Source organism: Centroberyx affinis, unplaced genomic scaffold (genome assembly GCF_046629955.1).
Source record: "Centroberyx affinis isolate AG114_WGS23_722 - 3 ecotype Tasmania unplaced genomic scaffold, CSIRO-AGI_Caff_v1 ptg000472l_1, whole genome shotgun sequence".
NCBI classification, from domain to species: Eukaryota; Metazoa; Chordata; class Actinopteri; order Beryciformes; family Berycidae; genus Centroberyx; species Centroberyx affinis.
This window is the reverse complement of record NW_027279130.1, coordinates 461,180-475,025: the sequence shown is the minus strand read 5'-3', so window position 1 is coordinate 475,025 and position 13,846 is coordinate 461,180. Positions and strand designations below refer to the sequence as shown.

General features: G+C 42.7%; 1 protein-coding gene across 1 annotated transcript in view; it reads right to left on the bottom strand.

Annotated features, from left to right (window-relative positions):
* Nucleotides 1–558: 558 nt before the first annotated feature.
* LOC139642382 (phospholipid phosphatase-related protein type 5-like) overlaps nucleotides 559–13,846 on the bottom strand; it is a 71,624-nt gene continuing 58,336 nt past the window's right edge. Inside the window, exons 5-6 of the mRNA XM_071517197.1 lie at nucleotides 8,123–8,257; nucleotides 559–588 (exon numbers count right to left, since the gene is read on the bottom strand). Of these exons, the coding sequence (XP_071373298.1) occupies nucleotides 559–588; nucleotides 8,123–8,257 (165 nt within the window). The remainder of the gene's footprint in view (nucleotides 589–8,122; nucleotides 8,258–13,846) is intronic.

The window sequence follows — 13,846 nt, the reverse complement described above, 5'->3', positions numbered from 1 at the left end:
TGTTTTCCATCTTCCTCTCTGTTCAGTCTCATTGATCTCGCTGAACTCGACCATCTTCCCTGCGGCCGTCTTTGCCGGAGGGCCGTTCGGAAGCGAAAAAGGGGTGTTTTCGCACGCAAAATAATCGAATAACCCGTGAGAAAATATTTCACCTGTGCAGAGAGCTGAAATGGCGCAGTCTGCTTCTTCGCTCGTTCCTCTGGCGTTCCTAAACCGCCTCCCGCTGTGTGCAACGACGTGAGCTTCGTTTGGGAGGCGAGCGTCCAAAAAAAACAATTCCGAATAAGTGCATAGATGGAGAAAGCAGAAGCAACCTGTCCTGCCGAGTAATCGATTCTTCTCTTTTTATTTTTTTTTTTCCCCTCGAATGCAAGAAGCTGCAAATGACACAGGGGGGGGGCCTGAAAAGACGACATAGAACAACATACGGCAGACCAGACAAGATACAGAGAATGGGTTTTTTCTTTTTTTTCTTTTTTAGCGCTGCACTCCGGCTAATCGGATTGGACGGTGAAGAGTGTGGACGTCCAATGGGTCTGCCACACGGCCGACTCCACGTCATGTGACCTCAGCGAAGGCGATGTGATTCTGCAAAAGAGGGAGGGAGACGACAAAGAGCAGAGTGAGAACAGTGGCAAGAGAAATTACGTGCGGTCGATCAGGACACTTTTATTTGGATGAGCCCCTCTAAATGATCTTAAAGTTGCACTTGGCAAGAATTGTATGTAAAAAAACTGTCTTATAATCATAAATCGCAACTGGTGGGAAATCCTCTCTGCAAAGGAGTGAAATCCAGAACGTTTTCCTAAACACCAGAGAAAGCTGGACTTGCCAACAATGGCTGAACCTCTTAAGCACCTCCAATCCACTAGACGCTAAGAAGAAGAAGAAGAAATTTAGGTCAAAAGAGTGTGCAGTTTACCGGCATCACGTTACATGATTTCCTTCAAACTTTCAGAAATTCAAAGTGATCTCCTGCTACCTCTTGGGAGCTGCCAAAGTGGGAATTTGCCTAGTCCAGCTTTAAGATGGGTTCAGCTATCAACAACGTATCAAATAGAGCTAAGGACCATTGTTGACCCCTATAGTTTGAGTTCAGTTCCGCTACAAAAACATCTACGAGGGGAGTCTCCAAATAAAAGAACCAACTGAGGTGGTTTTTTGCAGCAGAAAAAAGAAGCAGAAAGCTACAAAGGAAGAGGGTTAGAACCTGGGGAGGGTTGAGCCTTCAGTTCTGCATCAAACTGAAAAACGATCATGTTTACCCATCATGCATGTAAAGGCAACAACATGTCAGCTCAGGACCAGGGAAATCCTCCATGGAATGCCGGTGCGCTGCGTTTACAGGCCTGGGTCGGCACACTTGCACCTAAAAAAAACACATCTTAACAGTCGGGTGGGATGGATGAAAACATGCCTGGTGCGTTGGAACCGACGACGGACTTCCACGACTAGCAACCTCCACAGCTTTTAGATCGTATAGAAAGAAGCGGGCAGTGCAGGGTTGTTCATGGATGCTGGAAGCTGTGATTTTCTAATCTGAACTCGGTGACCTCAGTGTTTGGCAGTGGAGCGAGAGAAAGGCTTATGGGCGACGGAGGTAGTAAAGGTGGAGGGCTTTGAGAGTGCTTTTCCCTCGGCTTTCTCGAGTGGCTTAACTACTGAGCCCAGGAGTGGCTGTCCTATAGGGGAACAAATGTATTTCTTGATAGCAAAGTATTAACCTGCGAGCACTATAAAACACTCGAGTTGGGCTAAACGAATACATCGAGCCAACTGATCCAAGCCATTTCATGAGATGCTGGAGAGCTCTAAGGCTGGCGCTACACTTGCTGCAGAAACTAAATTCGCCGGGTTCATATGAAAGACTTGTCTGTGGAGGAAACAAAGATCCTGCCTTCACAGTGATTGCGGGCTTGCTGGATGCACTAGTATCACAAGTCAGAAGCTACCACCGACTGTGTGACCGCCTTGCAATCGGTCTAAGTTATCACGATTTGTTGTGTTGCCTCGTGGGAAAGCAGTCTCCGTTTCCCTTTTCTGGTCCATCGCCATTGTTTACATTTCTGTGCCAATACCTCTTCAGTCTCCATGCCCTCCCGCTGGCGCGAAGTGTCAGTGAATGATAAAAACAAAGCCACTCTTGAGTGTGGACACACATTTGTATGCAGCGCCGCCTTAAGCACGGGCCGATACAAATCCTCTACGAAGGCTAACATCCCTCCAGCCTGCATGTTAATGACAGCGGAGCCCATTAGTTCTCAATATCCTTGTCAGTAGTTTCTTACGAACAATAACAGCTTGCATCACAAAGCGGGCAGTGCCTTGGTAATTCATCTCCTGTGTGTTTTACTTTTAGTCAGACATGACTTCAGGTCCATTGTACTTTATCAAAAGCCTGATTCAACTGAATAAATCTTCATTCAACAAAATACCAGGATAATTAAACTAAGTATACCAATGCAATCAACTACATTCAAGTAATTATGGTAAGTGCATTACATAGACTGTACGTGTTAAGTAATTTGCTTGTACGAATTATGGAATTGTGTGCGCAAAAAAATAAAAAATGAGAGTGCAAGACAACCAAATTGTGGGAACGATATGTATCTTGTGCAAAAACGAGAGCCCCGAATCTATCTTCTGCGCGCACAATAGCATCCCGTGCCTTCCATGTGGCAAACCGTGACCTCAAAATATTATTTTCTTTTGCTGCGGCCACTCCCGGGCTCCGTACTGAACGCGGCGCCTGAAGATGAATGACAGAGCCAATCCACTTTTAGCATCGGTCGGCGGGGTGGTGCCGGTGGAGCCATCCGCTACCAAGTGCTGCCCCGGTAGCTGGAAGCGGCCATGCAGAGTTATTGGGGGGTGGGGTGGGGTGGGGTAGGGGGGAGGGGGCGGTTTGCGGGCGGGGAGTAGGCAGGGAGAGTTCAACTGTAGCATGGGCTCGCTACAGTACCTTGGTAATCGGCTTCCACTGCCATATAGCCCCTGTCAGCTCCCCAGATCTGCAACCAAAGCAGACCTGGGTCAGATAGTGCCTGATGAACCAAATACCTCTACTGACAGAAAAGAGTCTAAACAGCCTATATCATGTAAAGCCTATCTAATCTAAAAGTTCTGACTTGCTGTGTTTTGAGTTAAAGGGACAATAAGTACGATTTGATGAAGTTGTTGATCATTACCAATACCTCGACCATTACTTTGCCAGGTGCTGAGATTTCTGGCTTTCAGAACTCACTGGCTCGTACCGCTCCAACTGCTGTGTGATGGATGATGGTACGAGCTACCAGCGAGCAGCGTCACAACACATTGCAGCTATGAGGGCCAAACAGCCTGGTTCTTAAGCCAATAAAGCAAATGACAAAGCAGCATCATTACTCCAGTATTTAGCGTGGTGATATATTAGCTCTTCACTGGAAGCTTCTGTTGGATCTCTGCTCTAATTAGCTAGCTTACTCCTCTCTATCATAATGTGACTTTTAAATTTCTGTCCTTCACAAGCCACTGTAAGCTGAGAACTGTCGATGTTGTTGCAATTTGGTACACAGGTTAATAAAAGTCATGAATTACTCCTTTAACTCTAATATCATGGGGTCATTTTAATCGCATCCAGATCGACTGACTGTTATTTCACGCGATTAAAACTTGCGGATTTTCCATTTTAAAAGGGAAGTGACTCCCGACTGCTGAGGTTGCCTTCAGCTACCTGTGCTCAGCTCCCACTATCTCTGATGTGGTCCAGATGTGGACAGAATTGTAATTTGATAACGATTTTGCAAAATGAAACCACTCGTATTTGAAACCAATTCATTCAAACCAATAATTTAGCTCCTCGGGTGTTTGAGAAGCCTCAGAGGTGAAAACGGGGTAAGGGTTCATGATTGATCGATACTAAGATTTCAAATTTAGTACGCAGAATTTGTATGAGCAGAAACAAGGGGTTTTGGTGCTATGATGGGATATTTCATGACACATTATTCATCATGAACACACCCTGTGTATTTGAGGTGCATGAAGTTGTTTTGAAGTATCAGGCGTCAATCATTTTGACCATGCCATGGTTAGACAAATGGTTTTGAGTACACACTCCAACACACAGTCACGGGTCAGTAATACAATTCTGGCAAGTGGAAAATGCACTATAGAGAGGAAAACAATAGAGAGAGACAGTACAGTGTCACTTGCTATGACTGTAATAATACAAATGCAGAAACATAAAAGGTTTGTTTGAAAAGCAGACTTTTGTCTTTGTTATTTTAGTTTCTCCCCATTTACAATAAATGTAGACCGCTGTGAGAAAACCTTTTAAATTCTACTTATTTAATTTCAAATTTTACCATGGACATGCGCTTACTAGGTTTTATAATTATTAAAACTATTGAAGAGCTTTATAGAATTTACACCTACTCTTATGAAAAGTATTGTTAAAACATTATGAGTTACAGTTAAAGGATAAGTTTTGGACCTATATATGATTTGTTTCTTACATACCTGTAGTACTTGGACCCTCAGAGAATATTGACTCCAGAGTCAGCTGTTGGTTTGGTTTGTCAAAATATCTCCAAAAATGAGAGTAAACATGAGACAATTCCTCCATTACACACACTTTCACTAATCAGAAAATCATGGAACTATTTTTCTCTGCTGTGGGGTGAAAGTGCGTTACTGGCGGTGTGATCTAGTTTTGGACGGTCAGGTCAGATTGTAAACAGTAGAGTTTGGGAGAAGACTATTCACTGGAAACGGAGCGGTGCTGCTGCTTCCTGGACCATGAATATAAATACGTCAGTCACCATATTGTTGTCACAGACTGACTTTTTGATGGGGTGTTTTGACAAACCCCAGCCATTTCAACCGACAACTGACTCTGGAGCCAAGTACTACAGGTATGTAAGAGACAAATTATATATAGGTCCAAAATCACCAAACTTATCCTTTAAATCATGTGTAGCCACACCTTCAGTTCAATGGAGGTCTGGACAAATCCTTGTCATTGATTGGCTCTGAATTTGAAATAGGATTGTTGCACAAGCCTCCAGAAACAGCACCTCTTTTTTGTTTGTCCGCCCAGATAGAAGAAGTATCTGTATATTATAGTGAAGGACTCTATGATGCATGGCTCTGTTTATTATCGACAAGGACATCTTAATTGGCACCGAGTCCTTGCGGTGCTCATGTATGTTAAGTCTCCATTTCTCTTGCGAACTAAAGCGACATATGACACCCATTCAAAGCCAGTCATACATATAAATGAGCACATGCTTCTGTGCTTGAGACTTGTGGGGAGTAGGAAGATAAATGCAGGAGATAAGGATCTCTTCATCTCGTCAAGTGAAAACTTGACTAAGGAGAGCTATTAGCATTTATATTGGTGGGAAAGTTCTCTCACCAACATGTGACAATTTTCCCTATCATCCATCTATAATAACGCAGGCAGTAATCCACAGTCCAAACTCTGGAAGCATTATTTCCTCCTGGGTGTCTTATTGAAGCCAACAAGTAAACTATTCAATCTTCCACAAAGCAGATTTGGCTACAACAATCTGAGATTAAACTAGTTACTTGTTTCGCTCATTTATCTTTCGGGGAAATCATACTTAGCCGGTAATAGGTTTGTGACGACGGCTTCTTCCAGGCGAGTTCAGCGCGCGGTGGCGAGACGTGAATGAGAATTAAATTGACATCGCTCTGCTCTGCCAAAAAAAAAAAAAAAAAAAATGCATGGGATTCATTTTTTCACGGCTAAAAGGTTTCTTCCTGCCCTGGCATTTTGTGCACCGTGGCTTGTTCAGCTTCCAGGCATCTTTAGGCTGCGCTATTTTTAGAGCAGGCAATTTTCCGCCGTGCCTGTCGTAGCCGAGGTGAGATTTTCTGCTCTTTGCCAGACAATTGAACACAGGAGCTCAGCGGGAAGTCGCGAATTGAATCATCGGATACTGTGGAAGCCGTGTTTTAAGTTTCTGCTGCTAAATGTGCGACTTGTTAGAGAAAGAGGAAGAATACTGCAGCGGGCTACGGGAAGATGAACACACCACTGTTAAAATAAGGCACTGAGCGCCGAAGATGGGAAGAGTTGAAACTGACGAGATGGAAAGAGAAGGGAAGAAGAGCACTTCAACCACTCACGCCAAATACTCTGGACGGCGGTAGGACTGGCTGCATTAGCCTCATCCTCTCTTTGGCTTCGTTTGGATACAAACAGTTTTGGTAACTGCGGTGGCTACAAGCCCAACAGATGGCTAGTCAGTGGGCCAGTGAGAGAGAGAGAGAGAGAGAAATGTGGAGTAGGGTTCCATCAATATGGGCTTTTGAAGGCCGATAGCGATATTTTTAGATCAAAGCTGCCAACAGCTAATATTGAGCCAATATTCAGTATTTTTAAATTTGACAATTTCCATACAAAAAAATATTTAGCGTTTTGCCCAGAATTTGAACAAAAACTTCCATTGATAGCCAGTATGATAACTTTAATAATAACAACGATAAAACATATTAAATATGTCTCATTAGAATCAGTTCACGTTAAAGGCTTCTCATAGACAACCAGGCCTGGTATATTGGTCTAACCCGGAGAGTAAAAGAGAGAGCTAGAGTTGGGTCCAGAGATTTGGCAGAGCTGAGACTTCACACCAGTTCATGTGTGTGTTGCCTTTTGTTTGTCAGGCGCTGGAACCAGCTGAGGCCCCGGAGCCACTGGAGGAAGTCCTGCAGGCGCTCTTTAATGTAGAAAGACTCTTCATCCTCATCATCCGTCTCCTACAGGAGCAGCGTGTGTGTGTGTGTGTGTGTGTGTGTGTGGTGAACAGATAAGTGGAGGATAGCAGTAGTGAAGTCTTACAGCAGACTTAAAGTAATAATTTGCGACATTTTAATATCAATAAATGTCAGTTTTGCTATTCTCTATCACTGAATGCTAAAACGCAATAGTGACTGAACCTATATCCAGTTCATGAAAGCTTTTCCATTTGCTGTTCTAAACACCTGGTGTCTGGTAGCTCATTCCTGGGAAAAAATCCTCTGGCACACAGGCGGTGATGCTTTTACGTTTTACAGTTTGTTTGGAATAAACAGAAGAAGAACTGGGTAGTTGCAGCAATAGCCACCATGACTGAACAGACAGATGAACGTGGCGGGGCATTGCTGTCAGTGATGTAGTAGTAAATAAGGAGTTGGGTAAACTATGAACTCCAGTCGGTGATCATAGTTCTAGTTCATAGTTCATAGTTAGGGGCAAAGAATGGTTAAAATGAACCACAAGACGTAAAACACTTAAAACACATAAAACACAAGGTAAGACATAAGATAGAAGCAAATACCACAAATAAAATACCCTAACCCTTATCATAAGGAACAAACAAAATAAACAAATCATTTATCATTTTTTTCTTTACAGACATATCCTCCTATAACTTATATCAGTTTGATACTAGTTACTATGATTTATACCAGGGTTAGACCTATATCGGTTTGCTGATATATCAGGCAAATATGACCTTTTAAAAGAATTCTCATATTGGCCAGTCATGTCGTCCACCTCTGACATGATGGAGGTAAGGATATGATTCTACTCAGCAGCTTTAGCGGTGTCAGGCATTAAAACTTGCAATGAAACCTGCCTCACCCTGCCTTAATGCGATAGAAGTTTTTGGGAGATTGGTCAGATGGTTAACTAACCTGTGATGAGAACACTGACACCAAAAATCATCCTTCCTACATTGTTGAGTGGTCGTAGGTGACTCATTACTTCACAGGTCAGTTGACCAATGGTACAATCGCCCAAAAATGTGTGTTTTCTTTTAAGGAGCTGCCAAGCCACTAATTAGTATGGCTTTCAGTGGAGAGTTTTAGTGTCCCATAATGGTCTAAATGCTGTTTCAGAGGCCAGGTTTTTGACATGAAAAATGGTCCAATTTACAGATACTGAATACTGGCACAACATATTGGCTACCGACAGCTTCAATCCAAATATTTCAATATTGGCTCTCAAAAACCTGTATTGGTCTAACCCTAAAGTATACTATAAACTGACCTCATGAAGGTGTATGTCAGGCTAAAAAACGTGAGTAAACTCTACTCAGCGAATAAAAAGGTGTGTGACCTGAGTTTAGGCACCGACCTGTGAGGCGATGTATTTCTCCAGAGGACTCTCCACTCGACCCATGTTCATCATGGCGGTGTTGGGCAGCTGCTCCGCTGGCAACTCTTCGCTCAGCAGTAACTTGCCTTTGAAGTTATGCACCACACACACCACCTATAGGACACACACACACACACACACACACACACACGCACGCGCACACAGCAGGGGACAAAAGAGAGGAAAGATGATGCAAAAACGAATGAAAATGGACCCACAGCCGTGTGCAAACACACATACGTACACACAGACAAACAAATGAACAAACGAAAAAAAAGAGGAGACACACACACACTCATACATACTAACACAGGCACACAAAGACTCTCACTCCAAATCCCATACACAATTTACACACACAGACACATTTCCAGGCCTGACGCGGATTCACGAGTGGCTTGGTTTGGTGTGAGAAAGTTGCTGTAACACAAGTATGTAGGTCATGTGTGTACGTGTGTGTATGTGCATGTGCATGTGTGATGACGTTTTCCTGGGAGGGACAAGCTATGATGGATGCTGGCGTTGCGGGGCTCCTCTAATAAGGAGCTAAACGTGGCTTTGAGGTTCAAATTGAAGTAATCGATTTCAAGTTAAGTCAAGTGTAACCGCGTGTTCACACTGTGAGCAACACAAGTCACCAGAAGTCCATTCATTTCCCGTAGTGCTCACATTTCGTGTGGCTTGAGATTTCAAGTATCTCTTTGCAGTGGTGCAGTGAAGGTAAGAACTTACACTGGAGACAGAGGCCGCTGTCTTACAGTAATACCCTAAAAATAAATATTTTCTCTCAATAGATGAAAACTATTGACCTATAATGGTCAGCTGGGTCTACATTACACACCAGCCTACAGCCACAAGGCAGCTTGATGATTCTTCGATTGACTTGTTATGCTTTCAGCTCAGGATATTGATTCCTTTAATCCAGTGATTCTCAACATTTTTCATATCAAGGACCCCTAATTTAGTCCACATTAGAGCCACGGACCCCCATTTGATGAGATGATGTCTCTCGAACCCAAATTTGAGAATATTTGTATTGTTAGATATGATTTTGTCCAGAATTTCATGACTGTCTGTATTGTAGGTAGAGAGATAACAGTGAAACTATGATCAAAACAGTCATTCTTCTACATTCTCTAATTGTGTTAACTTCTTGTAAATGAAGTAGTTCTTGAAAATCTGTCCTCACAATATCCTTTGGGAAACGCATATGAAAATTTCAAGAACTTTAGGAAAATCTGAAGAACTCTTGAAGTAGTGTGTGAAGTATGACGTGTGTTGTGATTTTGCTTCATGAACAATAGTTCTGCCTGGCAAATGAAAGATTAAAGGAATAAACGTTTCACAAACGATGCTTGCGGAACGGTTGCATCCATCGTTGGGTTCAATGATAAGCTCTGAAGTAATTTAGTTTTTTTCTGTTGATTTTCAATTAATGCGACCTAATTAGCATTTGCTATATAGCTATGTTAACTCATCAAAACAATGTTATGAAAGGCAATATCAAATACCACATGTTTGTTTGCCGATATATCAGGCTGATATTGGTGTTTCACAAAAAATTGGAATCAGTCATGTCTAACTCTGATGATGGATCTTCCTCCCAACCAAGTCGAGTCTTCAGTGTTGAAGTAAATACAGGCCCCTGATCATTATTGGAAATTTTACAGGAATAACCTGCATCTCTGGCTACAGATAGCACCCATGTTTGTTATATAAACACATGTGGTATGGAAGGGTACATGAACTGGTGATCATCACCCACCTACTAGAAGTTCAAGTTTTGGTGTCCCATGATGGTCTAAATGCTTTTTCAGAAGCTTTTCTACACCCAAAACAACAACATTGTGGAGGAAACGCTGAATATTTCAAATTTTTTGGCATAAAAATGTTCAAATTTGTATTGGCCTTTAAAAACTCTTACGAGTCTAACCCTACTCTACCACATTTCTGAGCGCTCCTTTCCTCTTTGCTGTAAATTAGGAGGCTTCCTTTTATCAGTTTAATTTCCAAGAGCCTAAACCATTCTGTTATGCATCACAACCCATCTGGAGGCCATTTAAAAGGCCCTAATACTACGCTTTATCGCTCCCGATATATTAGCTGGCTCTTCTGGAAATAATTGGTACATAGAAAAAAAGCATCCTTGCAAAGCCAAGAGTGGGCCAATCTGTTCTTTCATACTGTTTGCTCAGTGATAATGAGAGCCATTTGTTTGAGGCATCCCCGTTATACTATGGTGGGGTGACGTGGGGTGAGAAAAGAACAGGGAGAAGACAGGAGAGGAGAATAATGGAGTGGATAGGAGAGTAGAGGTCGACTGATCCATCCGTTTGCTGATATATTGGGCAGATACTGGCCTTTTATTAAAAAATAAATGTTTGGCCAGTCAGTGTTGTCCACCTCTAATATGATGGATGACATATTGGATGATTGCATCATTACATATTTATTGTAGAATTGATCAATAAAACACTGGCTGTTTATGGAAAGCCCTTAACCTGAATTGATTGAATTTCAGAGGCTTTTCCACCCTGCCAAGAATAAAATTCGGGGAGACACACTTAGGACTTGTAATTTTTGGGGGATTTTTTGGCAGGACAATGGTCAAAGTTATTCAAGATATTGAATATTGACAATCCATAATAGTGGTATCGGCCTTTAAAACAATATTGATTGAACTCTAGAAGGGAGGGGGCCATATAGGAGCATTGCTTGAGCTGCCCTATCTTGTCCTACCCTTCAAAAATGTGTGTTCATTTCCAGAATTGATTTGATTTTCCAAATTATTAGTCAAGCCCGAGAAAAGAGTATGATAGTGTGCGTGTGTAATGACAGTGTCCTATAGTGTCCTATAGTGTCCTAGGAGAAGGCTCTGTTCCAGCTGCCCTATCTTGTCCTACCCTTCGTAAATTCATGCCTTGGTATACAGCATTGGTTTTATCTTCCCCCAATACCACTTTGGGGTTTTAATACACCCTCAAGCCCATGAGATGTAAAGCATTTCTTTAAAACGCATTGAAATTCAGGAAGTACACTGTAGTCCATCTCCCCCGAATCAAATCAACAGAGCTTCTTGATGCAAGAATGACCTCGACATGAGCCACCCAACGGCGAAACATGAAAATCTGCAGTTCATCGCTCTGGCGTACGTATTAGTTCAAGAAATGCATTGACATAAACGCACTCGTTGCTGTCGGTGGCACTCCTGGAAGTCGGTTCGAGAAGTACTTCTTAGGGTGCAGGGATGATACAGGATAGAAAGAGTGGCTTCTTTGTGTCTTTCCTATCTGTCTCCATCACTAATGGCACTGTAGTGTTTTTAACCGGGTCCAACGTTAATGGAGCTCCCTGTAAAGAGGCTGAGCAAGGCCTTATCACAGATCCACTCTCTCCAAGCCCTCCAGCCACGGCAAAGAAAGTATTGGCCTCGCACTCTCTCTTCGTCGAAAGAAAGGGGGAGAGAGAGGAAGAAAGAGAGAGAGATTAGAGGCGAGAGAGGCCCTCTGACAGCTCTATCTTCTTGCCTCCTTTTCTTTCAAGTGCTGCTGGAAAACATGCCATATCTGAAGCCCAGTCATCGTCAGTATCTGTAAGAGTGTGTGTGCCTGTGCATGTGTTTAATGATACCATTCAGCACAGCTGTGAGGGGAAAACAAGCCTGCATATACATCATATCATGAAAGAACATAGACTATATGAAACGTGTGTGCAATCGTACTGGGAATATAGAAAGACAGCAATTGGGTACTACGCTTCTGTTGTGTACATCTAAACTATGATCTTGCTTTATAGTGTAGATCTAAACTCTATGAACCTGCTTTTTAGTGCAGATCTAAACTCTATGATCCTGCTTTATAGTGTAGATCTAAACTCTATGATCCTGCTGTATAGTGTGCATCCAAACTCTATGATCCAGCTGTATAGTGCAGATCTAAACATATAGTGTACATCTAAAATGTAAGAGTTAAAGGGACAGCAGTGTTTCAGTAAGTATGGGTAACTATTTCAAAGTTGATGGAGCTACACCTTACACCATGTCAAACTCTTTGTTCCAGGCAAAAATAAAGCAATTCTTGATTGAACTGAATGACAGAAGTGTATGACTTAGGCTAGGCTATATACAGTGCATGAGTTGTTGATAAGCAGTGACTTTGTTTCCTTAGTTTTGCATGCCAGATGGCCATATTACATGCAGTGTAAAGCCCTCCATGCATATACACTTCACCGAAAGGATCAGGGCACAGCTGGAGCATGTTGGCGGGTTTGTGTCTAAATCACGGACACTTTGTTCCTGTGACTTGCCCCCAGATATGTGATAATATATACAGACGAGGAGGTTACATGGAGGGCATGAAACTATTTCCTCAACTGGCCATAGTGACAAGTGCAGAGTAGCCTAATTCTGACAACCTTTCTACCTGCTATGGCCAAATTTGAACAGCATTTGACTGGTGGCTAGTTACTTTCAAATCCTGGTCACAAGTGCACAGTAGCACTCATACTCAAGTCTATGGGTTCTATTTTCGCCAATCAATGGCGCACAGCGCAAAGTGCAGTCAAAGACGTACGATGCGAGCGCACAAGGTGTGGCAACTGATTTTGGGTAATATTGGGGCAGCAATGTCATTACCATGGGTAGAAATGTCATCAACATGGGTAGAAATGTCATCATCACAGGTAGAAACATCATCATCTTGGGTGGAAACGTCATTGCCATGGGTAGAAATGTCATCACCGTGGGTAGAAATGTCATCACCGTGGGTAGAAATGTCATCACCGTAGGTAGAAATGTCATCACCATGGGTAGAAACGTCATCACCACGGGTAGAAACGTCATCATCGCAGGTTGAAACGTCATCATCGCAGGTTGAAACGTCATCATCGCAGGTTGAAACATCATCACCTTGGGTAGAAACGTTATCACCATGGGTAGAAATGTCATCACCATGGGTAGAAATGTCATCACCATGGGTAGAAACGTCATCATCGCAGGTAGAAACATCATCATCTTGGGTGGAAACGTCATTGCCATGGGTAGAAATGTCATCACCATGGGTAGAAATGTCATCACCATGGGTAGAAATGTCATCACCACAGGTAGAAACGTCATCACCACAGGTAGAAATGTCATTATCGCAGGTGGAAACGTCATCATCGCAGGTTGAAACGTCATCATCGCAGGTTGAAACATCATCACCTTGGGTAGAAACGTTATCACCATGGGTAGAAATGTCATCACCATGGGTAGAAATGTCATCACCATGGGTAGAAACGTCATCACCATGGGTAGAAATGTCATCACCATGGGTAGAAACGTCATCATCGTAGGTAGAAACGTCATCACCTTGGGTAGAAACGTTATCACCATGGGTAGAAATGTCATCACCATGGGTAGAAACATCATCATCGTAGGTAGAAACGTCATAACCTTGGGTAGAAATGTCATCACGATGGGTAGAAACGTCATCACTGCGGTTAGAAATGTCATCACAAGGGTTAGAAATATCATCGCTATGGGAAGGAATGTCATCACTGTGGGCTGGAAAGTTATTGCTGCGGGTAGAAATATCATCACTATGGGTAGAAACATCATAGCTGCGAGTAGAAATGTCATCACCGTGGGTAGAAATGTCATCACCATGGGTAGAAATGTCATCACCATGGGTAGAAACATCACGGCAGATAGAAACATTGTCACCA